Here is a 26,013-nt window from a genome sequence, read left to right as displayed (position 1 = left end):
CTTAATAAAATAAATAATCATTTAAAAACTGCATTTTGTATTTACTTGCAATATCTTTGTGTAATATTAAAATTAGTTTGATGATCTGAATCTTTTAAGTATGACAAATATGCAAAAAATTTAAAAAACAGGAAGGGGGCCAACACATTTTCACACCACTGTATATCTACACTGTATACGAGCGGCGCAACGTGACAAAAGACAATTGATCCCATTCTAAACAGTGATGTAGTCTACATTGGATGCGGTGTGGTGCGATGCGACACAACAAATCCGCGAAAGTAAACTGCTGCCTTGTTTTATTTATGACAAACTACAAATAGTTTGCAACGGTTGCTTTGTCACGTCCAGTGTAGTCAGCCTCAAGCTGTTGTGGTGTGGTGCCACGCGACAACTGTCGTGTCCGGTTAGACACAGTGTTATACTTCAACTGTTTTAAACTTTAAATCTAAATGCCCTTTAGACCAAAGCTTACCCCCGTACCGAAATGATCTGAATCTTTTAAGTATGACAAATATCCAAAAAATTTAAAAAACAGGAAGGTACACCCCTAATATATATATATAAATATATTATCTACACTGTATACGAGCGGCGCAACGTGACAAAAGACAATTGATCCCATTCTAAACAGTGATGCAGTCTACATTGGATGCGGTGTGGTGCGATGCGACACAACAAATCCGCGAAAGTAAACTGCTGCCTTGTTTTATTTATGACAAACTACAAATAGTTTGCAACGGTTGCTTTGTCACGTCCAGTGTAGTCAGCCTCAAGCTGTTGTGGTGTGGTGCCACGCGACAACTGTCGTGTCCGGTTAGACACAGTGTTATACTTCAACTGCTTTAAACTTTAAATCTAAATGCCCTTTAGACCAAAGCCCAGATGTCTGCTGTCCTGCAGGTGAAAGTAGTGTAGGATCAGACTCCTGCAGAGCATTCGTCCTGTCTCATGCATGACATTCCCCTTCTAGCAGGTGTCAGCAGAAACAGCTACTGACCTTCTCTTCTCTTCTACTTTCATCTCTTCAGTTTTCTTCCATCTCTTTATTTTGTCTTCTCTTCTCATCTTTTCTCTTCATTTCGTCTCTTCTCATTTAGTATCGTTTCATCACATGAGACAAGTAAAAAAAGATTGTCTCTTGTCTTTTTTGTTTTCTCTTAATTTCATCTCTTTTGTTTTCTTGTCTTTTGCCTTATTTCATCTTTTCTTATTTTGTCTCTTCTCTTCTCTTCTCTTCTCTGCTCTTCTCTTAGCTTCTCAGTCAGCATGGCTTCCAGATTTCTTCCAGCTGTCCTGCAACTTAACCGTTCTGATTTGCACTGCATGATATGTAACTTAAAATCAGTATTAACCACTTAAAAAACTGAGAATGATAGTATGATATTCATCTACATCTACAGCTCCAGCTCAACTGCTCTCTCAAATTTACAGCGGCTGTTCACTAGACATAACTCAATAATGTGCTGCAATTTGCTGTCAAATAATTGAATTTGTATTTGTTATTATAGTTAGACAAAGAAGCTGAAACCGATTTTTGATGTTTTAACAGCACATTGTTAAATGCAGTGCACTGTATGCATGTTTGCACACATAACGTCATGGGTTCACCTCCACTTAAGCTTTGTATGTGTGTTAATTCAAATTTGGCCTGAAGGCTGCTGTTATAAAGGCTTTGTACATTTGAGGAAAACACATCCTTTAAAATGGAAACACCCTACCATCTTTTGCAACCCCAGCATGGTGTGTAACTGGAGAGATTGAAGTAAGTTTAATATTTAGACCAAATCAAACAAATTAATCAGCTAGATTGAGTTTACATGGGGCGAGGGATCAAGTGAAGGATGTGTCTTCCCTCAGTGTTGTGCTAAGGTCATCTGTGTAGATCTGTTTTACTGATTTACTGCACCACGCCTGGCCTGGTGTCATCTTTTCATATGTAGAGGATGAGGTCAGGTCAGGTGACTTGGGGTCAGGGCTTTCAGAGTTCTGTATGTGACATTTTGACCCCTGTGCTCTATTTCTCTCTGTCCCTCTCCAGAGTGGCTTCACCCCTCTCCACATAGCGGCTCACTACGGTAACATCAACGTAGCAACCCTGCTCCTGAACCGCGGGGCTGCTGTAGATTTCAAGGCGAGGGTAAGGACATGAACTCCAGCTGTAGAATTCTGTAAGAGAGGAGTGCATTGATATGAACGGTTCATAAACTACACTGGGGTCAGAGCAGGGTCAGTCTCTATATACAGTGCCTTTTTTTGTCTCCATGTCATGTCATATTTAAAGCATGGATTGAAATGGCACCATAAAGGATGGTGTTTAGTTGTATATTTACGTTATTTAATGAAATTTTGTCACAATTAAATGACGTAATGTGCATTATTAAATCTCTGTTTAAATAAATCCTCTTTTTCTTGAATGGTTAATTCTCCAAAACTGTGATAGGATCAATTATATTCCTTTTTTTAAGATCTGCTAATTAAAATATGAATTAAAATGCAATTCACACTTGCAGTGACTTGAATACAAGTGATTGATGTTTATATTTTTGTGACCAAAATGTCAAGGTAATTCAAAAAGGGTCTCATTAAAAAAAAAAAGAATAATATATTTTGAATTTTGAATAATAATATATTGAGTTTTGAATAATAATATATCGTCTTAGAAAAAATAAGCAGGACAGCAGTTTTGTTAAAATATTTTCAATATAGATAGTCAAGTACCACCAACATACTAGAAAAAAGAGAGAAACACTGCAGATGCTCATCACTGTGTCAGTTAAAATATCAGATAATTTGACCTTTGTATGACCAGACAAAATTAGTTCAGTGAAATGTAATGTGCATAATGATATTAATGTGCTTGTGATGTTTGTAAAAACTAAACATGCTATTACTTTTTACTTAATGGTTACTCCACACGACATTCATTAATTAAAATACTTAAACAATTACGCTACCATTTAAAAGTTTAGGGTCAGTAAGGTTATTTTTTCAAATTCATATATATATATATATATATATATATATATATATATATTTGAATTTTCTATTCATCAAAGAATATTGAAAATAATGTATCATGGTTTCTACAAAAATATTAAGCAGCACAGCTATTTTCAACATTGGTAATAATAAAAAAATATTTATTGAGCAGTAAAGCGGCATATTATAAAGATTTCTGAAGGATCACGTGACACTGAAGACTGGAGTAATGATGCTGAAAATTCAGCTTTGCATCACAGAAATAAATGACATTTTAAAATATTTAAAATAAATTAAATACAATTAAATTGTAACATTTATTTTTTTTAAATACTACTGTTTTTACTGTATTTTTGGATCAAATAAATACAGCCTTGGTGAGCATTAGAGACACAAAAATAACAAAAATCTTGCCAAACTCCAAACTTTTGAACAGTAGTGTACATTTTAAACTAGACTTTTAAAAAGGTTGACCTTTTCTTTATCTTGGACCCTATTATGTGAGTAGAAAGCTTTCTCTAATTTACTAATAGACTGCTTAGCATTTTATAAAACATGGTGGACCCCATCTGATGTGAGGCATCATGAGATGCAGAACAATGTTATGTCACTTATGTTATGCTAATACTGTGTGGGACAGAATTTTTGAATGCACAATAGTGAACACTTTGACACTTATGGGCATAGTATATTCCAAAACATGGAGTCAGAGTTTGGGATGTCAGATCTATAGGATCACATTTCACTTATGCAGAGTTCACACTGCACGATTTTAGCCCGATTTTTCACTCTCCGACAGGTTTTGCGAAATCACCGACAAATGCCCGAAATCTGAGGCAAATCGGTGCTCGTTCATGCGAGTGACAATCACGCAGTGCGAATTATCAAAGACGCGATCTGAGAGAATCGCCGACAGGTCGCCGACGGCCGTGAAAAATATTTGACATGCTAAATATCTGGAGCTGTCTGCGATTCACAATCACACCGTGTGAAATGAGTTCTGACTGAAAAACACATCGGCGATGACCTACAGCCAATGAGAGACCAAGATACAGGGCAGCGGGAAGTTTGGGGAGGAGTTATATGAAACGTAGTTTCCCAGTAGCCCAGTGTTGCCAAATCCGCGATTGCCGCCGGTTGTTTTTTATGTCAGCAGGTTGAAGCGACCCCAATAACGTGATATTTAGGCCCTGGAATGTGAATTGTACCATGAGAACCCCACCAAAAAAATTTTTTATTTTACCCCCAAACGAGATTTTTACTGGGGGACCCCCTCGAAAGCAATTGGGCTATTTTTATAGGCTAGTTTTGAGTAGTAATTGGGCGGGTTTTGTAGTGAAAACCTGGCAACCCTGCACCAGACAGAGCTGTCGGCGATTCTTCTTATTGTAAAGTCATGCAGTGTGTAACCTCCTGTCGTCGTTCCATCGTGCAGTGTGTGAACAGCAACAACTGAATGCTACCCCAGATAGTCGTTCAGTGTGAAACCAACAGTGATGCGACGTCTTTGAAAATCGTGCAGTGTGAACTCGGCATTAGGGTCAGGGTCAAAGAACGGCAGAGAAACACTGGTCAACATAGTCTAAACCAGTTCAGGGCCAATCTGTGCATGCAGTGCCAAAAAGGTTGTCTGGATCAGGTGTTTTATCTTCGCTTCAGGAGAATGATACGTGTGTTGTTCTGAGAGCAACACTGGCTCAATTTAAGCAGCTGAGTTCTGAAATGTATTAGCTGTCATACGGCAGTTATTTCCAATCCTCTAATTTGTTTTGCTGAACAACGGCACTGGGACACAGCACTGTTTGTATCATGCTTATCAGTGTGCAAGTGTTGCAGATCACCGTATGCCAGTGTTTCTTTAAAATAAATAAATACAATTTTGAGTGGGTTTTCTCTCAAGCAAGCAGGGAGTGGAAAATAAAAAACCTAGCAGTGGAGGAATTAGGGATTTTGTAAGCTATCACTAGAGGGTGGTGTATCCCAATACTTCTGTCTACAGTGTGACGATGTGCACTTCATCTGTGCCACTGCAGCTCTGGACAGAATCTCTCATTTGTGAAACATTATTAAAAATCTCTAAGATGGAACATATTTTGTTCACTAAAGACTTAAGGTAACACTTTATTTCGATAGTCCACTTTAGACATTCTATTAACAGCAAGTAACTTTGCAACTACATGTCAACTAGCAGTTCGTAGAGTATTAGTAGACTGTCTGCTTAATATCTTCTAATACTTTCTTTGTCAACTTATTCTACTAACCCTAAACCTACCCTAACAGTCTACTCTGAGTGTTAGTAGACATGTAGTTGCAAACTAATGAGAATTAGTTGACACGTAGTTGACATGTAGTTACAAAGTTACTTATAGTTAGTAGAATGTCTAAAGTGGACTATCGAAATAAAGTGTAACCAGACTTAATATCATGCTTATATGCCACCGGCAACATATTAATACAGACGTAGATGAATTAAGACACAATAAATTATTGAATGCTGTATTAATGTATGTATGATTTTAGAGGATTGGTATAATTAATAACCTCCAATAAATTGACACCATCAGTTTGCTTAGTAAAGTATAAAGTATAAATAGTAAAATAAAACAATCTCTGTTGAAACATTAATGCATGCTGTTGCTTACTACAGACTTGTCCCTCAGTTTGTAAAAAAAAAAAAAGCTCACAACACAAATACAGTTTTTAGTATATACAGTAGATTTATATTTTGGCATATATTTTGATATATTCTCATTTTAGATACATGTACACTCAACATTGATACAGAAATAAAAGTGTTTTATACTCCTTGTGATTGTTGACCTCCTTGTCAATGAATAAGAAACATTTAAAGTGAAAATTACGTTTTTAACATCGTATTTGCTGTTGCTATTAAATGATATTATTTAGCCATTGTTCTTTTTGACATTTGTATTAGCCAAATAATCAGGACCATATTAAGGACAATTGCAAAAACTTTATACCTCAAATCACAAACATTGTAACTGAAGAATTCTGTTTTCTGACTAATAAATATTACAGAGAGAACAATTTAACCAAAATAAGCAATGTTTAAAGGGAAAGTGCGCTATTTTTCAAAGAATAGAAATTCTTCCTTTAAAAATAGTTTTTGTGAATATCTATAGAAAATGTATTATTAGTTCATCAGATATACTACATAGAAAATGCCAGTTGTTATTATACAGTCACACAGCACCAATATAGTATGTGTTTACATGTAATCAACCTTGTTCTTTTGAACTTGATTATGTGTCTGACAATCTTTTTATTGTGGCAGAATGATATCACGCCTCTTCATGTGGCATCGAAAAGAGGAAATGCCAACATGGTCAGGCTGCTGCTGGAGAGAGGAGCTCGAATTGACGCCAAAACCAAGGTCAGTGCCGCAAGAAGTCTTTCTTTTCCAGCTCTATATTTAAGTCATCAGAGGAAGTGAGCACATTTATTGCACAATGGCGTGTGTGTATTGTATAGTTTATAAAGACTTGGAAAGAAAAAAAGCTGTAATTAAAAAAAAAAAAAATACATGTCAAGTTTCAGAGGGAACAAATTCAGTTGTCGTTAATTTGTGGCCAGTTTCATCTGCTTTCTTAGAAAATGCTTTTCAAGATGAACAGGGAATTTATCTGTAAGGGATAATTCAGGGATACATGCCGTTTGATTCTAATAAATGATAACAACTGCAGCCATCGGGTTACGTGAGTTTGGCACCACCGTCGAAGAGAAATTGCATGCAGATGTTGTGCTCTTCTCTGTCTCCAGTAGTGGAACGCTACCTTTCATTGTGTGTTTGACATATTGACACATGTCGGTAATACTGGGAGGGATTGTAATGTTAATGATGGCGGATGTTTTTGTTTTCAAACCTCCAGGACGGCCTGACACCTTTACACTGTGGAGCGAGGAGCGGTCATGAGCAAGTAGTTGAGATGTTACTAGATCGTGGAGCACCCATCCTCTCTAAGACAAAGGTTAGATATGCTGTTCTGCGCTTAAAAAATGCATATTCTGTCGTCATTGAATCACCCTCTTGTCTTTCCAAACTTACTTTCTTCTGTGGAACACAAAACTTCACAACATGAAGAATGTTCATGCTGCTCTTTTCGATATATTGAACGGGAACGGGAACTTTGTGGGCCAAACAGAATGAAATGCTGAATGCAAAATGAAATGATTGTGTCCGTTCACTTTTGTTATATGGAAAAGTGCAGCCTGGACATTTAGCTAAGCATCTCCTTTTGCCTTGTCCGATTTATTTATATAGGACTTTATACAATACAGTTTGTTTTAAAGTGGCTTTACAATAATAAACAAGAAAACAGCAGTGTTAATGTTGCAAAATCCATAAATTATGAAACAATATATTTATTTATTTGCTGTAAAACAGCTCTACAGGAGACAATAGTGTCATTATTTAGTTCATTTAATGGGCCGTTTACACGACAACGTTTTCAGCCAAAAACGGGAAACTTTTTATGCGTTTTGTCTGTTCGTTTACACGACAACGGCGTTTTGGGGACTGAAAACGCATATTTTTGAAAACGGGTTTCAAAGTGCAAGTTTTTGAAAATGCCACTGTTGTCGTTTCCGTGTAAACAACCAAAACGGGAATCTTCGAAAACGGTGACATCGTGCGTAGTACGTGTTTGGTATGTAGACATGCGCAGTACGTGTCGATTTTAAAGGCGAGCGCGAACAAACATACACAACAATGGCGGAATACATGGTACTGTTGTTGCTGCTCAAGAGTTTGCTAACACTTCTTCAGCAAAATGTGGATTTACTTCACCAATATTACAACCAAAAGCGGAGACACATCATATACAACATATAATCGTCACTTCCCTACAGGTACTGTTTACTAACAAGGTGACAGCGCCAACTACTGGCCTGGCAATACGTAGTACAACGTTTTTGCCCGTTTTCGCAGACATGTGTAAATGAGAATCGTTTTGAAAACGTTGTCGTGTATACGTGAAACATTTTAAAAACGCAAGGGAAAAACGTTTCTATTTTTGACTACATCATTGTCGTGCGAACATAGCCTTAGTTCAGCTCAATCCAGTTCAGCTTTTGTTACTCTTTTGTAAGTCACTTTGGATCAAAGTGTCTGCTAAATGCATAAATGCAAATATTACTGAATACAAATTGTCTTTTAAACCCCATATTAAACGTTTTTGTGTTCTAGTAAGGTTTTTTTGGGATTGGAATGACATGATGGCAAGTGAATGATATAATTTTTTGAATGAACCGTTCCTTTAAGTGTATGCAGATGTGACAATATCATTTTTTCTTCTATTTTTCCATTACATCACTGAAACACTTTCCTGGAATCTGAAAGCAAAGCAAAACATGGTCACAGACTTCTCGCCAAATTAGATAATATCCCAGCCGATAAGTGTCATGATGGAGCAATTGTTTTAGCACAAATAGTGACGTATAAATATTCTCTCGCTATTCTTTTACCCCAAATGTCCTTTTTGAGGGGGGATTATGGCTCTATTAGATTTTCAAAGTTTACTTTTGCTTCTCTGAATTCTGAACACTGTTTTAGATTTGATCCATCTGTGATTCCTATGAGATGCCAGATGAAAAATAGAGAATTGATAATTGAACGTTCTTCAGTTATTTTATTTCAGCATAACATAAATTGTTGTGTGATTCAACAGAATGGCCTTTCACCATTGCACATGGCCACGCAAGGAGATCATCTGAACAGCGTTCAACTCTTGCTTCATCATGAAGTGCCCGTGGATGACGTCACCAATGATTACCTGACAGCCCTGCATGTCGCTGCACACTGCGGACACTACAAAGTTGCCAAGGTCCTTGTGGACAAGAAGGCCAATCCTAATGCCAAAGCACTGGTGAGTCTTGCATTAACAAGTGGAATGTTTCAAAGTTTCTTATCCAGACCTTTGACTATAGGAATAAGGTCTGGTACACTTTACAGCTTATTTTGGCCAAGAACCATCTACTTAAAGGTATAGTTCACCCAAAAAAGAAAATTCTGCCAATTACAATTTGTTAAAAAACTGTATGAGTTTCTTTGAGCTGTTGAGCACAAAATAAGTTATTTTGAAGAATGATGGTAACCGAACAGTTGAAGGTAGCCATTGACTTCCATAGTATAGAAAAATACTATGGAAGTCAGTGAGTGGCTACCGTGAACTGTTTGGCTACCAACATTCTTCAATATATCTTCTTTTGTGTTCAGCAGAAGGAGGAAACATGTACAGGGTTGGAAAACATTTTGACAGAATTTCCATTTTTGGGTGAACTATCCCTTGAAATGTAAAGCGACCGACATTTGTTTTTATGTGCTGTTTAGGGGTTAGTTTATCTAAAATGCCTTGTTCCATAATACTGTTTACTAACAAGGTGACAGCGCCAACTACTGGCCTGGCAATACGTAGTACAACGTTTTTGCCCGTTTTCGCAGACATGTGTAAATGAGAATCGTTTTGAAAACGTTGTCGTGTATACGTGAAACATTTTAAAAACGCAAGGGAAAAACGTTTCTATTTTTGACTACATCATTGTCGTGCGAACATAGCCTTAGTTCAGCTCAATCCAGTTCAGCTTTTGTTACTCTTTTGTAAGTCACTTTGGATCAAAGTGTCTGCTAAATGCATAAATGCAAATATTACTGAATACAAATTGTCTTTTAAACCCCATATTAAACGTTTTTGTGTTCTAGTAAGGTTTTTTTGGGATTGGAATGACATGATGGCGAGTGAATGATATAATTTTTTGAATGAACCGTTCCTTTAAGTGTATGCAGATGTGACAATATCATTTTTTCTTCTATTTTTCCATTGCATCACTGAAACACTTTCCTGGAATCTGAAAGCAAAGCAAAACATGGTCACAGACTTCTCGCCAAATTAGATAATATCCCAGCCGATAAGTGTCATGATGGAGCAATTGTTTTAGCACAAATAGTGACGTATAAATATTCTCTCGCTATTCTTTTACCCCAAATGTCCTTTTTGAGGGGGGATTATGGCTCTATTAGATTTTCAAAGTTTACATTTGCTTCTCTGAATTCTGAACACTGTTTTAGATTTGATCCATCTGTGATTCCTATGAGATGCCAGATGAAAAATAGAGAATTGATAATTGAACGTTCTTCAGTTATTTTATTTCAGCATAACATAAATTGTTGTGTGATTCAACAGAATGGCCTTTCACCATTGCACATGGCCACGCAAGGAGATCATCTGAACAGCGTTCAACTCTTGCTTCATCATGAAGTGCCCGTGGATGACGTCACCAATGATTACCTGACAGCCCTGCATGTCGCTGCACACTGCGGACACTACAAAGTTGCCAAGGTCCTTGTGGACAAGAAGGCCAATCCTAATGCCAAAGCACTGGTGAGTCTTGCATTAACAAGTGGAATGTTTCAAAGTTTCTTATCCAGACCTTTGACTATAGGAATAAGGTCTGGTACACTTTACAGCTTATTTTGGCCAAGAACCATCTACTTAAAGGTATAGTTCACCCAAAAAAGAAAATTCTGCCAATTACAATTTGTTAAAAAACTGTATGAGTTTCTTTGAGCTGTTGAGCACAAAATAAGTTATTTTGAAGAATGATGGTAACCGAACAGTTGAAGGTAGCCATTGACTTCCATAGTATAGAAAAATACTATGGAAGTCAGTGAGTGGCTACCGTGAACTGTTTGGCTACCAACATTCTTCAATATATCTTCTTTTGTGTTCAGCAGAAGGAGGAAACATGTACAGGGTTGGAAAACATTTTGACAGAATTTCCATTTTTGGGTGAACTATCCCTTGAAATGTAAAGCGACCGACATTTGTTTTTATGTGCTGTTTAGGGGTTAGTTTATCTAAAATGCCTTGTTCCATAATAATTGACCAGTGTGGTGGTGGTGGGTGGGGGTTAATACAGTAAAAAAAGAATTGATGTAGAAACAATTTTCACTCAGAAATTGCACGAATCTCACAAACAAGCAACAGCAAATAATACAATTAATTAAACATGATATTTTGAAGTAGGAGACCTGAAATAGTATTTTCTTGTAAAACATACTCCAATAATCCAATATATATATTTACAACTTTGAAAATACTTTTTTTTTTACAGTATACAATCAGCCTGTCAGATTTAAAAAAAAGAAGTGCTTTCCAGCTTTGTGTGCAATATGCATCAGATAAACAGAGCTAACTAGTCTCGTAAAATCCCATATTCCTTTTTTTCCCTCTTTGGCTTCCACCTTAGATGGTACCCTCCAAATTTTATATGTGAGAACTTAGAGGGAAGATCATGAACATGTAACATGTTTTGTTTCTGCACAGCACCATGGCAATCTGTAAAAAGCCTCTTTTGGCAAAGAGCGCAGTGAGGACTGTCATGCTCTGAAGTAATGGTTACAGAACGGGCGTGTCTCTGCACTTTATGAGGAAAAAAGGAAGGAAGGAAGAAAGAAAGAAAACTTTAGAAAGACAAGTCTGCCAAGCATAGAGCAGCAGGAGCCACGTGTTTTCATTCGTCTGGAAACAAAGCTGGTTACGGGGAAAAAGCAACCCGATTTTCATTAGTAAGCTGGAGTAAAAGCCACCAGAATCTCTTTTTTTATCTCTGTAGAATGGTTTTACACCACTTCATATCGCTTGCAAGAAGAACAGGATTAAAGTGATGGAGCTGCTGCTGAAACACGGAGCGTCCATTCAGGCTGTGACTGAGGTGAGAGAGAGGTTTTTTCTATTTGCAGAGCTTGCTTTGCTGTACACTGTGCTCTCTTTTAATCAACAGCTTAATAACTCCTAATGTAAGAAATATTGTTTATGCCTTCGTAAGAAATGTTGGTTGTCTGTGGAAACCAGAGTCGTAGCAACCATTATAATTGGAGAGACTTTTGTCCCACCCAACTTTTTGGGGCATATTTATTTATTATAAAGTTTAATTTTACTTGCTTAAGGTGTGAAGAACAATGCCTTTAAGACCAGCCGACTGCATGTTCAGAACAAATCAGCAAAATATGAATGTTATGTCACCTAATTAATATTCATGAGCCAAGTTTATATGAATATTATGTCACCTAATTAATATTCATGACCCAAGTTGATAACGTTTATAAAATGGCCCTACTACATTTCTGATTGCAGACTTACTGTCCAAACACAGTAGTACCTTTTTTCCAGAAGCTTCCTCTGTGTGTGTTTTAGAGAGGAGAGACAGCACTCCATATGGCTGCCAGGGCAGGACAGACAAACGTGGTGAAATTCCTGGTGGCGAATGGAGCAGATGTGGACGCCAAAGCCAAGGTGAGCGAGAGATATGAGTCTAAGTATGTGCTGATTTATTAGTGATTTGGATAAACCCCTAACCCCTAAATGTTAAAGGTTGGCATGTAGTTTGCTCCAGTCGTGCAACTTGTTGAGGAGAGGGGTGTTGTTGTATTTCGTAGATATATAATTTTTGTCTGGCAGATGATAAACAGATTAAACAAATCCCACTTGTACTGAATGAGGGCCTGAAGAGAGACATAATCGTGGGCTCTTTTGATTTGAGTCACAAAGCAACTACTCAGAACACCCTAACATAGGGTGACCACACGTGCCATTTTCCCAGGACGCGTCCTTGCCAGGATTTGTTTTGGCTTTGTTTTTTCCTGTTTTCATGTTTGCTGAAGGTAATGATCGAAAAGTAGTTTGACCAATAACATGCAGGCATTGTACATAATGGACCAATCATGGTGTGTGAGAAGGTGGGATCTACGGTCAAAGTGATGCAATTACGTATACATAGGATGTGTGTTCGACTTAAAAGTAGCGCGGCTCAGATCGATCAGTGTTTGACATCAAAGTACCTCAAGAGCATTTTGAAAGCATAAGGAACCGTCTGTATGGTATTTTGATGTCATACACCGATCGGTCTGCACACGCAAACAAAGCCAAAACCTAGATATTTTAGGCAATATAGAAATCCTGGCCAGGACGCGTCCCGGGAAAATGGCACGTATGGTCACCCTACCCTAACATTCCCATAGCAACATGCTAAAAACCACTCAGAACACCTTAACATTCATAGAGAATTGCCCTGGCAACCACCCAATCAGAAGCAACCATATAGCAACACACTAAAAACCACACAAAAGCAATCTTCAAACAAAGTGGTAACAACCATCTAGAACAATAGCAACCTTGTAGCAACATGCACAACATCACTCAGCATATCGTAGCAATCACCTAGCACACCCTAGAAAAACCGCATAACAATGTGCTAAAACCACTCAAAACACCTTTTCAGCCACCTAGTAACACTCTAGCAACCATTAATAACATTAAAAATCTGGTTTAAAAATTCTGGTCAAACATTAACCACATTATATGGAAGAGTGCAATAGTCAAGTACCATCTGTGAAATAAGTATGTATATGAAAGACTTTTAAAGTGATGCATTATGTTAACACACACTTACTGTATTGTTCAAAGTGGAGTGTAATAGCTGTGGAATGCAATGCAGTCAATCTATACTAATAGGAAACATTTGCTTGTTTGCGGTTACATGACTGTCAAAAGTGCCACAATCCTCTTTAGCGTTGCCTCATTTAATTGATTTCTGCAGTCTTGCAAGGAAATATTAAAAAGTTCTAGCATCTTACAACCTCTACAAAGCAAAAAAAAGACTAACAAGTCTTACATGGGTGTGTGTGTGTAGGATGATCATACCCCACTGCATATATCCAGTCGTCTGGGCAAACCGGACATAGTCCAGCAGTTGCTGCAACACGGGGCTTCACCCGATGCCACCACCACATCCGGTTACACGCCGCTCCACCTGGCCGCTCGCGAAGGCCACAAAGATGTGGCATCCATCCTGCTGGACAACGGAGCATCTCTTGGCATCACTACCAAGGTCAGTCACACCAACAAAGCTGAATGATTCATGAAACTTGTAATTTGTGGTTAGATAATCAGTGAAGATTTGGCTGCCAGCTAGGCTATTTTTAACACACTTTGTTTACTTTTGTTTACATTTACTATATATAGAAGACTACACTTTCAGAAAAAAAGGTACAAAAGCTGTTACTGGGGTGTACCATTTAGTCTATATTTACCATTTAGGTACTAATATGTACATTTTGAGTACTAATATGTACCTTTAAGGTACTTAAATGCATCCTTTATGGGTAAAAGAGGTACAAAGGTGTACCTTGTGAGAAGGTGAAAAATAGGTGAAGGAAATTAAAGTTGACAAATTACACCTCTTTTCAAAGATCTAAGGGTTTAGCAACAAAGTTCAGTCTCTGTTTTGCAGTATAGTACAAATGAAAACGTTCAAGACTTAAAACCTTTTTATTGTGAGATGAGTCCAATCTGTCACACTAGAGTAAATTGTGCGCAGTGAAATACATCCAATGGCACTTTATCCACAGAAAGTGTTAAATCTAAGAAATATGGATTGATCTGATTTCACCTGCAAGATTTATCCTCCCTCATCGTTCTCCAAGAAAGTATGCAATCTGAGCACAATTTATGCTGTAAAAATGTATGTGATCTTATAGACTCTCACAAACAAAATGAGCCCATCTCCGAAGTTTATTTTTTCCAAATTTAATTTTACTTGTAATATAAAATCTTATTATTTGTTTATTTGAGCTCATCAATATGTCCAATTTCAACTTCCTTTATCAATTAACACTGTTTCAGGAAATCCATACAACATGGGAACGAAAATAGCATTCGCCAATTTTAACAATCCTTGGTCGTAGTGTTACAATGCATCATATTTCTGTGGCATATCTTGTTTCAGAAATGTATTTTATTTCAGATTGGCTAACGTTGATGTGGTTTCAATTAATCAAAATAGATCATACTTTGATCACACTGTTAAACTGATCCACTTTGTGCTGTTCAGTGAGCCCTGCCTGCTATTTTCTATGGTCTTGTTCTTTAAACAAGATTGTTTGATTGCATCCATTCCACAAGTTCGCCAACATTTTGCTTCGTCTGTGACATCCCTTGTGATGGGATGTTGATTTCTATCTGTTTGGTTTAATGGAGCAGACAGCCCCCTCCCTCATCAAGCTGCAGATGTGTTTGTAATGAATCAGTAAATGAATTGTATTATGAATAAATTGAGCATGTGAGCTGTGTTCTGCTGACAAAGTGTTATATCGCTCAGACAGGAGGTCGTTTCAAAATTTCACTTTCACAACGAAACACACTGCATCTCCACGTAATGGCGGCGGTGGCAACAATGCTACAGCGAGAATAAAAGATACGCCACCTTTCTTTGCGTGAACATTTGGGCGGTGTTATGCAAATCTTCCAACACAGTGATGTAGACATGTGAGGGCGTGTTTAAACGAGGCGTTTTAGGAGGGCGTGTACGAGTCTTAAATTTTATTAAGAATATCTCTTTGGGTTTGAGACTTTAGTCTTTGCAACTTTAGGGATCTTATCTATTCACGAACAGCTTGTAACACTCCAAAGAGAACGGAAAACTTGAAATCGACCCCTTTAATAAATAAAAAGTACACTTCAAATCAACAAAATGAAATGCTAAAAAAAAATTCATTTTGTTATGACAAGTAATCTGCTTTCTTTCAAAAATTAACATATTGCTGTTAGTGCGAACAACTAATTAAAACTAATGCAGTGTGTGGAATGATTTGTGAACACCTCTAGCTCATCATGAAACCTCTCGGAATTAAGTTCAGATAGCTGGATAGATATCCCAACACTAATACACAGCAGTTCATCACTGGCATAAATCATGTATCCTGACACGTTTAGTATTAGTATTTATCACACAGCAGTGTTAAATCTAAATGTTTTGTATATGAAATGCTTTACATCTCCACCCTGAACATTTTAGCTGACCAAATCAAAGTCAGTGATGGGTTTGCAACTCTTGCACATTAAAGAAAGGTCATCTCATCCATCACGACAGCTCACCAACCTGCCATGCTGACATAGGGTTTTGCTAGCAGTATGCTGTTATATTTCCATTACATGGAATATATTACAAAATGCTTTTACGGAACAACATGGCTGACATCATGTCCATTATTAAGGAACATCTGATGATGTTTCGGATCATTCGGAGTTGCTGCATGTGGGTTGTATTGGTTTTGGGTGTTTGTTCTCATTATGTTATTGAGCACAGGGCTTTCATTTCCACATTTCACAGTAAATAAAGGTCCATGGACTAGATTGGTGCTCGCCTACACTCATGCAGTGATTGCATGGATAACAGGACATCTTTTCTTTCTAGTTAAGACAGGAAATATACAGGCTTTAAAATAAAGACCTTATGTGATGGCTTGCCAAGTGCAGTTCCCTTTTATGTGTTAATATATTTCCTATTGAAACAGGAAGTTTATTTTGTAAATAGCCAGGAGTCATTATAATGAAAAAGTGATACTTTGAACCAATTTATAAAATACTCTAATTTGTTAGTCAAATTTATTCGTTTCTCAAATTAAATTTTGATCAATATGAATGAAAAATACTTATTTTCTCAAACACACATGCACATACACACACACAAAACAAACATTTATACAGAGTAAAAATATTTTTTATTGTATAGACCATACTTAATCAACATATTTTTAGAGAGGAGCCAAAATGTTAATTAATATATATGTCTAAATTTTTTGTCGTCCAATAAAACTCAGCCTTGACCACTGCGACTCTCAGCAGCTATTTTCAAGCTGTAGAAATAAAAGATTTCCCCAGTGTCCGCCTTCTGTGTGATTGTGATAGACATAAAATACTAGACAGCCATCACTGAGAGGCTGCCAAGTGTTACAGTGTGGGAATGTGCTGAGGAAGGCCAATGAATTGATGGTGTTTTCCACGACTCTATTCACCGCAGAGCAGAGTTTCCCTCCGATAACACAGCTGTCATTGGATATGTTTGTTCAGTGTCTGTAATAATTGTTCAGGTTAGTAAGGCATATGGTATGCTGTCCTTCAGAAACGGCAATCTCCAGATCAACTAAACTTCGACATTTGCCAGTTTCATAAATGCAGCATAAAAACCTGAAAATTGAGGTTACAAAATAAAATAAACATTATGACGCTAAATTAGGATCAGAGATTATGAAGAGGAAAAGGTGGTTATTAAAGAATCTGTTTTAGTTTTGGAGCTATAATTTTGAGTAAATCTCATCAAAACTGCTCACATTTTATATCAAAATATAAAATAAATAATAAATTATATTATATTTGGTATTATTTTCATGTCAACTAGTAATAATAATATAATATTGCATATATATATATATATATATATATATATATAGATATATATATGCGCTGCAAATTCTCACAACACAACCAAATACAGAAACGCGCTGCAAATTCTCACAACACAAACGCGATGCAAATACAAAACAAACAAGCAAAAACAGAAATGCGCTGCAAATATGCACAGACCACATCGGAAAAGTTTAATGGAAGCGCATATCTTTGTGTTGTGAGAATTTGCAGTGTGTGTGTTGTCAAATTGATGAAGATGTTTTCTTAATTTGCAGGTGTTTTTTTTTCTATTTGCATGTGTTTTTTTTCAATTGCAGCGCGTTGAGCTCTCTCGGCCACTGTATATATATATATGTATATATATAAATATATATGACTTTCAGCTTGTTAATGCATTTGATAGATCAGCTTTGTCTGACCAGAACTGCAGGCCACTGTTATATGTTATATCATACGGTCTGCCTTGTGTAAAACCAGATTGGTTACAGCAGTGCTTCATCTCTAGCTGGACGGAAGTTTATTCTTTAGTATTACTTAACAGAAGGAAACTTGTGCAACACAGATCAGTTTTTTTTTTTTTTTACAAATGTCAGTTGCGATTTTTCAACCCCACCCAAAATGACTTTTTTTTTCTAAAAGTTGCAACAGTTTTGCATGTTACGATGGATGACTTGTCTCTGAATTCTAGTGTGTAAATTTTAATTTTTTTTTAACTGTTTGTCTTTGCAGAAAGGATTCACTCCCCTGCATGTTGCAGCCAAATACGGGAAGATTGAAGTTGCTAACTTACTGCTACAGAAGCGAGCGCCACCTGATGCAGCTGGAAAGGTAAAAGTATCTATTTGCACTAATGGTTATAGATTGATGATTACTACCTACTGTATTATGTACAAGATTTATGGTATGAGTTTATGTCATCACGGCCATCCTTCGGTTTTTGGTATGATAACATGACCACGGTAAGAAATGAAGCATTCATTTTTCTTTCTAAGCATCTGTTGTAAGGGAGGGATTTTGGATGAGAGATATGAGTATTGGACATATTTAATCAAAATTCTTTGTATAGTTGCTAAAAAGGGTTTCATCTGTTTCTCAACTCAGTTTGCGGCCAATTAAATTGAACACAAAGAAGAAATAGCATGCTTATGCTGGCTAATCTTCAGTCTGACTTAATATATGTGCATCAAAGACATACAGACTGATGTACACTCATTAATGAATGTTGGCTATCATATAGTTCACTCTTAAAGTAAACTCTCATTCCAGCTTTCGTGCATTTGCATGTGTATGAATGGAAGTGAATGAAACACAAAATCAAGTGTGACCGCACCATTAAAACCACAAGAAATCAAAAGCAGCTGTATGCATTTAAAACATTCATTTCATAGGGTCTTTACATATAATATCTGCTAATCCATACATGTTATTTTTTAAATGCACTATTCAACATGTTTTAACTAATAAGTCTTTTAAGAAGTTGTTTTACACATATTCTGTGTTATAAATATTGTAAAACCTCTGCTGAATGTCTTTCTAAATCCTGGCAGCTAGTGAACGCTTTAAAAAAGACATCTTCCAGATGAAAAGAGGCATTTGTATGCTATCAGGATACATACTATCAGTTCCAGTTCCAGATGTTTCATTCACTAATGTGTTCTGGCTAAATGTACTCTTCTCCAATGTCCAGATGTAAAAGCTGATTGATTTATGATGGCACCTGTTTCACACACCCCACCTCTGAGCTCTTGGCCAATAATAGCTATGTATATTTGTGTGTGTTTTTAGAGTGGACTAACACCACTGCATGTTGCCGCACACTACGATAACCAGAAAGTGGCCCTCCTTCTGTTGGACCAAGGAGCATCTCCGCACGCTGCAGCAAAGGTATCAGGAAACCCTTGCGAACCACAGTTTCTCAACTAGTACATGCAAATCTCATCCAAAGGCAACCACACACACACATACACACACAAATGAAGAGACATGGCTCCAAACCAAACGGCTGCACACTTGGTCACACAAAACCACCTCCACCCACATTCTTGATCATTTTCGTCATTTTACTTCTAGTCCACCCAATGCAACCACAGATGATGGTAAGCTTGCACACATTGTATTGCTTTGAAAAAAAGGAAGTTCTTGAAAACTGATGCACTTGGTGGTTGAAGTTGTTTTGACACTTAAAGGAACACGGTAGTTCACCCAAAACTGAAAATTTGCTCACCCTCACGCCATCCAAGATGTAGATGAGTTTGTTGCTTCATCAGAACATCTCTTAATGACGGCACCCATTCACTGCAGAGGATCCATTGGTGAGCAAGTGATGTAAAGCTAAAGTTATCCAAATCTGCTCTGATGAAGAAACAAACTCATCTACTTTTTGGATGGTAATTTTTCATTTTTGGGTGAACTATTCCTTTAAAGGGATAGATCACCCAAAAATGAAAGTTCTGTAATTATTTACTTATCTACTTACCTTATTTATAAATCAATTCAAACCGGTTTGGCTTTATTTCTGCAGCAGAACACAAAATTTTGTTCTTTTTGGAAATTGAAAGTCATTGGTCGCTTAATGTTTTCACTGCATGGAAAAGAGCAGCATGACCTTTCTTCAAAATAATCCCTTTTGTGCTCCACAGAAAAAAGAAAGTCATGCAGGTTTGGAATGACATGAGGAATAAATGAATGAGTGAATTATGCCTAAAATAAATATCAGTCCTGTTTCCGGTCACCCAAGGTTCTGGGGTTTGTCATGATCTGCCAGTCAGTTCTGTAATCTTTGCAGGAAATGATTGCAAACTAAAAAAAATAAAAAATTATCAAGTTCCAGCTGGTTGCGTTGAAAACATCATCAATGAAAAAAACGTGGTCTGATTCATCTGTAATAAAAATGTACTGTAGGCTCTGTTCTAAAACCTAAAGAGCTGCCTCATTATCTACTGCCTACATAGGCAGCTAGGCCTTCTAAGGAAGCAGCCTAACCAATTTGGAACATCAACATAGGCAATAACTTGTGTTTCGCAAAATATCACACTGTACAGGGGACAGTAGGGACTGATGTTAGCATGTGGCTAAGCTAATGATGCGACAATGTTAAGAGACCCAAGAAATACTGTGTAAATTGTCCTATTTTTTTATCATTATTTATCCATATTGAATGAATCATATAGTATGTATCTCTCACTTAGTCCATCTTGGGTTTGTTTTTTCACTGAGCTTGTGCAGTACATTCTGGAAATGACTTTTCTGTGAATTAGACTGTGTGATTCATTTTTTTCTCAGAATTTGGCGAAAATAAGTTTTTTAGAGGTAGTCAAGAGTAGGCCTACGATGTCATATAATGTCGTCTACATAGGCCGCTCACTATGTTTTGGAACAAAGCATAGAGATCTGGAAGTTTACAGAATCAGTTCTCTCATAGTCTTAACACACAAGCCCATGTTTAATTGTATCCATCATGTTTTTTTCCTCTGTTTTTTTGTATGAACTTGAATAGAGAGTCCAAGTATTCACGCTTTTAAACCGTTTGCGTTGTTTTGTCCACCGTGAAAGGGCTCAATGTAAACCCTAAACAAATACAGTGACCCAGATACTGCCTTTGTTCCTCCACAAAGACCAGTTAGATCTGGCATGTGGAGAACACTAACTGACTTGCGGTTTGGACGGGACCGCTGTTCATTGACCTCACTGGCTGACACCTTAGCTGTTAAGAAACAAGATTGTTTTCTTGCACTCAGACTGCTTTTCTCCACCTTTCAACCATTGTTCCACTCAGTCTGTGAGGTTAGAAGCAAAGCACTGCTGTCAACATGTTTCTGTTTTGGAAATGTCATAAATCTAAGGTTTTAGTGTGCTTATAGTGGTTTGGCAGCGTGCAAGTTAGTGCTGTGTAGGGCTAGACAAAAAATATATACATTTTGATATGTTTCAGTCCTGTCCTTTGTCAATATTGAATGTATATCTTTATATATTTTTATTGTATGTATGTATGTATATATATATATATATATATATATATATATATATATATATTACAACTCTAGTTAAAAATAATCATAAAGATAATTTGTTATTTTTATAGTTTTACTTTATATAGTTATATATTTCTTTTTTTTTTTTATATATATATATGAAAAAAATATATATATTTATATATAGATCAAATATATATTATGACCCCTCCCAGAATGGCTATACGCCACTGCATATAGCTGCCAAGAAGAACCAGATGGAGATAGCGACCACACTGCTCGAGTACGGGGCTGATACCAATGCCGCGACACGCCAGGGCATCAGTCCTCTCCACCTGGCAGCCCAGGAGGGCAACGTTGACATGGTCACGCTCCTGATCGCCCGTGAAACTGCCATCAATCTGGGAAACAAGGTAAAAAAAAAAGAGCTCAATTATTTTAAGATGCTATTCCTCAATCCTACATTATTATAATATTTTTTAGTTTGTGACATTTTCCTTTTGGGTAGTGAAATATGTAACAGGAAATTATATCTGTGAAGCCCTTGTAACCTTAAAAACCTTTTATTTTGACTTGTGCATATACTTTAACATGCTATTGAAAGTAGTAGCATAATTATTAACATTATACTGAAAACAAAAACCAACATCAGATCAAAACTGGCCATATTTATTGCTTAATACACCTCAAGGTCACCAGTGTCAAATTATGGCTACAGTCAGCTTGGTCAGTAAGAGTGACGTACACTGATTAATGGATGCTTGATTTATGCATGATGTGTCACATCTGTTTGGTTATGTCACTAAATTGGTTAATGAATATCTGTATCAGAGTGGACTGACCCCTCTTCATCTGGCGGCTCAAGAGGATAAAGTCAATATATCAGAAGTGCTGGTTAATCATGGTGCCACAGTGGACCCAGAGACTAAGGTAATGGCCCCACACACACACACACACAGGTTTGTTTTTGTGAAAAGTGGGGACATCCCATAGGCGTAATGGTTTTTCTACTGTACAGACCGTATATTCTATTGCCCTACACCAACCCTACCCCTAAACCTACCCCTCACAGGAAACTTTGTGCTATTTCAGATTTTCAATACACTCCATTCTGTGTGATTTATAAGCGTTTTGAAAAGTGGGGACATGGGGTAATGTCCTGAAAAGTCACCTTCTCCTTGTAATACCTATGTCATACCTTTGTCATTATACAAATGTATGTCCTCATTTGTCACAAAAACACACACACACACACACACACACACTACAGTGTAAAATATATATTTTTTTAAATCACAAGTTTTTATTCAGCAAGGATTCATTGAATTGATCAAAAGTTACAGTAAATATATTTATAATGTTACAAAACATTTCTATTCCAACTAAATGCAGTTCTTTTGAATTCTAATTATCATGGTTTCCACAAAAAAATGTAAGCAGCACAATTGTTTTCAACATTGATAATAAGAAATGTTTCTTGAGCAGCAAGTTATTATTAGAATGATTTCTGAAGAGGCATGTAACATTGAAGACAAGTAATGATGCTGAAAATTCAGCTTTGCATCACAGGAATAAATTAAATGTTAAAATATATTCAAATAGTAAACAGTTACTTTAAATTGTGAAAATATTTAACAATACTACAGTTTTTAATGTGATTTTGATCAAATACATGCAGCCTTGGTGAGCATAAGAGACTTCTTTCAAAAATATTAAAATATCTTACCAACCCCAGATGTAGGTAAATTCAATTTCAGATGGATAGACAGACAGAGACAGACAGACAAACAAACAAACAGATAGGTAGAAGAACAGAGAGACAGGCAGACGGGTATGTCTGGCCAGGCCCCTCATTGGTCAATCATGTATAAACATAGAGCGGCCCCTGCTCAAGGTCATTCAGTGTGGCTCTTGGAGAGACTGTGAGAGAATGAGTCAGACAGCAGCGCACAGATCAATGCTCTACAGCACAATGACCCACAGAAAGCACTCCCTCTCTGACCACAGGCAGATGAATGAGAAAGAACAAGTGCATTAAAACTCACGTGTGGCATTTAGCGAGAAATTAATTCCAGTGGTGAATTGACACCTCCGCTAAGCTCCGCCCTCTTAGTTACTGTAGTACAGAAAAGAAAAGCTTTACAGAACATCCCATATGAATGATCTGGAGACTTCTGTGAAGTTTCATATGCAAAATGAAAATGAATGACTAAATCTCAAAAATCTCCAAATCTCTAAAAATGACTGTGGGTTATCAATTTTTATCAATATGTGAAAAGCCCATTAAGATGGTTAAGTGTGATTGTGTTATTAGAGATGTATGTATAGAGATGAATATACTATGGCTTTTTAATGTGTGCATAATTAATGTGCTTGACTTGAAAAAGAAGTCTAAGAGTAATGTGTGTCTCTGTGTTCTGGTTCAGATGGCATATACACCCCTGCATGTGGCCTGTCACTATGGCAATATAAAGATGGTGCACTTCCTCTTGAAGAACCAGGCTAAAGTCAATGCCAAAACTAAGGTAATGCTCACAGAAAGCAGTTTGCAGTATGCTTGAGACTACATCTCTTGTTACAGAATAGTCTTTTCTGATTACTGGTGGTCCAAAATAAAGATTTAAACTCAGTTTGTCTCATGTTCAGAATGGATACACACCTCTTCATCAGGCTGCTCAGCAGGGTCACACACACATCATTAACCTTCTGCTGCAGCACGGAGCCTCTCCTAATGAGCTGACAGTGGTGAGTGTGTCACAACAGTCTGAATTACTACACCTCTTCCAAACAAGATGCACAAGTCATGTTAAGGAGAAGTTTGCTGTTTCTTTTCTGAGCTTTCAGACCTTTTCTGTGAAAAAATCCCATAGGCTTACATCGAAAGAGCAGGCAGCCTGCAGTCATGGAAATCCTGGAATTTTCTGAGAATTTTTCCATTTCAATTTTGTTTTGCATTGGCATGCATTACTCACTTTTTTTACTGAAGGAAAAATAAAAATCTAGTTCATTAATTTTGAACATGTCACTCTGGTTTGTCACCACTGCATTGCTTTAGTCTTTTTTTTCTTCCAGAATTATGTTTATGTATAATTGTATTACATTATATTATATATTATATAAAATGGTGTATGTACTAAATTGCATATAATAATTATTTAATATTCTAAAGCATCTATTACAGGCATCACAGTAAACAAATAACAGAATTATTGAATGATAAGCATTTGCCAAAATTGTATTGAGTTAACTAAAATGTTATACATTGTCTTTACATTATTTATTTATGCATTTATTTATTTATTTTCCTTTAATATTGTTCCTTTCCCTTAATCTACAGAATGGAAACACTGCCTTAGCTATTGCCAGGCGCCTGGGTTACATCTCTGTGGTCGACACGCTCAAAGTCGTGACAGAGGAGACACACACTACTGTGGTGAGGGACTTTGTGTCATAACACATTCTATTCTGCAAAATACCGTACACCAGGTGTTATTGTGCTTTAGTATAGTGGTTCTCAGACAGTGGATCGCAACACAAAAGTTGGTTGCAGGTCTGTTCTGAGTCACAGATAGCAGGGAAAAAACAATGCTGCATGCTAATAATATAATACATGCTTTATATTTGAAGCGAAGCAAAATGATGCCACATCAACAAATCACTTATTGCTGTTTTTCTTCTTCTTCTAGACTGTGATGGAGAAACACAAAATGAATGTTCCAGAAACAATGAATGAGGTTTTGGACATGTCAGATGATGAAGGTAAACAGGTTTTCATATTATTGTGGTCTATTATTTTCTCTTTATTTATGTACATTTAATTAAATTTTTGTTCATTTACATATTATTTGTAACAGTTTTCATTTAAATTACACAGTTCATAGAGCCAATGTGCCTGAAATGCTCAATGAGGACTATATTTCCGATGTTGATGAAGGTATCTCTTATTTTGTGTGGTTTGTTCTTATAGCACCTGCTTTTTGCTTTCTTTTTTTCACATTTTCCAACTAACCAGATCTTATTCAGTCTTTTTTCTGTTATAGACTCTTGTTGTACAACATGGCTATCTCTCGCTGGCTTTGTGCTAGTTGCTAGGCTACTCTTTATGAATATGAAATTCTTCAATATGCAAATATCTGTTGGCTTGCATATATTAAATCTGGGGTTTGCTATTCAATTAAGAACTGTATGCGTAATTACAATTTCACACATACCCTCTCTGTAAATCCAGCCTCTATGTGAAGGATAGTTTTCTTCAGAAGTCTTGGCTGTTAGATATTTGGACAGAAGTTTCTTTGGCTCAGTTTGTTTCTGTTTTGCAGTCAGAACCCACAGAGCTTCAGTGTAAGCTAGAAGGATTGAATAGAAGTTTTCCAGTCAGTGCCATGAATGACAAGTTTGTGTATCTGTTTATTTCATACTGTAACGTGAGGGTTATGAATGCATTTAATACTTGATAAAATTATAAAAGGGTGCTAGGGTGTTGCTATGTGGTTGCTAGGGCATTGCGGTGCCTTTTCTTACTTGCCCAAATCAAAAGAATCCACCTTCTAGTCTCTGTGATATTTTGGTCACATTATGTTGTTTATAGCTGTGCGTAACATGCTGTCTGAAACCTTCAACAGTTCTGACATGTGGTGAATATAGTTTATGCTTATGTGTAACAAGAATACAGCCCTCATTAAACCAGTGTGTGTGTGTGTGCGTGTGTGTGTGTGTTGTAGAGACTCGAACATGGTGTTTAATTAATGTAAACTGATATTCCTGCATACTCCCGAGGCATAACTGACATAACTCACATG

General features: G+C 36.8%; 2 protein-coding genes across 2 annotated transcripts in view; both read left to right on the top strand.

The window, feature by feature from the left end:
• The window catches only part of LOC107596595 (ankyrin-3-like), a 23,101-nt gene extending 11,305 nt beyond the window's left edge, over positions 1–11,796 (top strand). Inside the window, exons 6-11 of the mRNA XM_016287352.1 lie at positions 2,042–2,140; positions 6,278–6,376; positions 6,873–6,971; positions 8,670–8,867; positions 11,614–11,712; positions 11,782–11,796. Of these exons, the coding sequence (XP_016142838.1) occupies positions 2,042–2,140; positions 6,278–6,376; positions 6,873–6,971; positions 8,670–8,867; positions 11,614–11,712; positions 11,782–11,796 (609 nt within the window). The remainder of the gene's footprint in view (positions 1–2,041; positions 2,141–6,277; positions 6,377–6,872; positions 6,972–8,669; positions 8,868–11,613; positions 11,713–11,781) is intronic.
• A 400-nt stretch (positions 11,797–12,196) lies between these two features.
• Positions 12,197–25,628, top strand: LOC107596571 (ankyrin-3-like). The gene is made up of 11 exons (XM_016287328.1): positions 12,197–12,293; positions 13,690–13,887; positions 17,973–18,071; positions 19,029–19,127; positions 21,430–21,627; positions 22,046–22,144; positions 23,641–23,739; positions 23,861–23,959; positions 24,552–24,647; positions 24,901–24,973; positions 25,089–25,628. The coding sequence occupies exons 1-11, from the start codon at positions 12,216–12,218 to the stop codon at positions 25,220–25,222; spliced, it is 1,272 nt and encodes a 423-aa protein (XP_016142814.1). The 5' UTR covers positions 12,197–12,215; the 3' UTR covers positions 25,223–25,628.
• The last annotated feature ends 385 nt before the right edge of the window (positions 25,629–26,013 follow it).

The sequence above is a fragment of the Sinocyclocheilus grahami genome, unplaced genomic scaffold (genome assembly GCF_001515645.1).
Source record: "Sinocyclocheilus grahami isolate Dianchi unplaced genomic scaffold, SAMN03320097.WGS_v1.1 scaffold221.1, whole genome shotgun sequence".
NCBI lineage: Eukaryota > Metazoa > Chordata > Actinopteri > Cypriniformes > Cyprinidae > Sinocyclocheilus > Sinocyclocheilus grahami.
The sequence above is the reverse complement of the archived record's forward strand: the minus strand, read 5'-3'. Positions and strand labels throughout refer to the sequence as shown.

Bases quoted from the DNA above. Each gene is read 5' to 3' on its own strand.
- LOC107596571 (XM_016287328.1), top strand. From the start codon at position 12,216: ATGGCTGCCAGGGCAGGACAGACAAACGTGGTGAAATTCCTGGTGGCG. The intron at 23,960-24,551 runs GTGAGTGTGTCA...CTTAATCTACAG, and splicing joins CTCCTAATGAGCTGACAGTG to AATGGAAACACTGCCTTAGC. The intron at 24,974-25,088 runs GTAAACAGGTTT...TAAATTACACAG, and splicing joins GGACATGTCAGATGATGAAG to TTCATAGAGCCAATGTGCCT.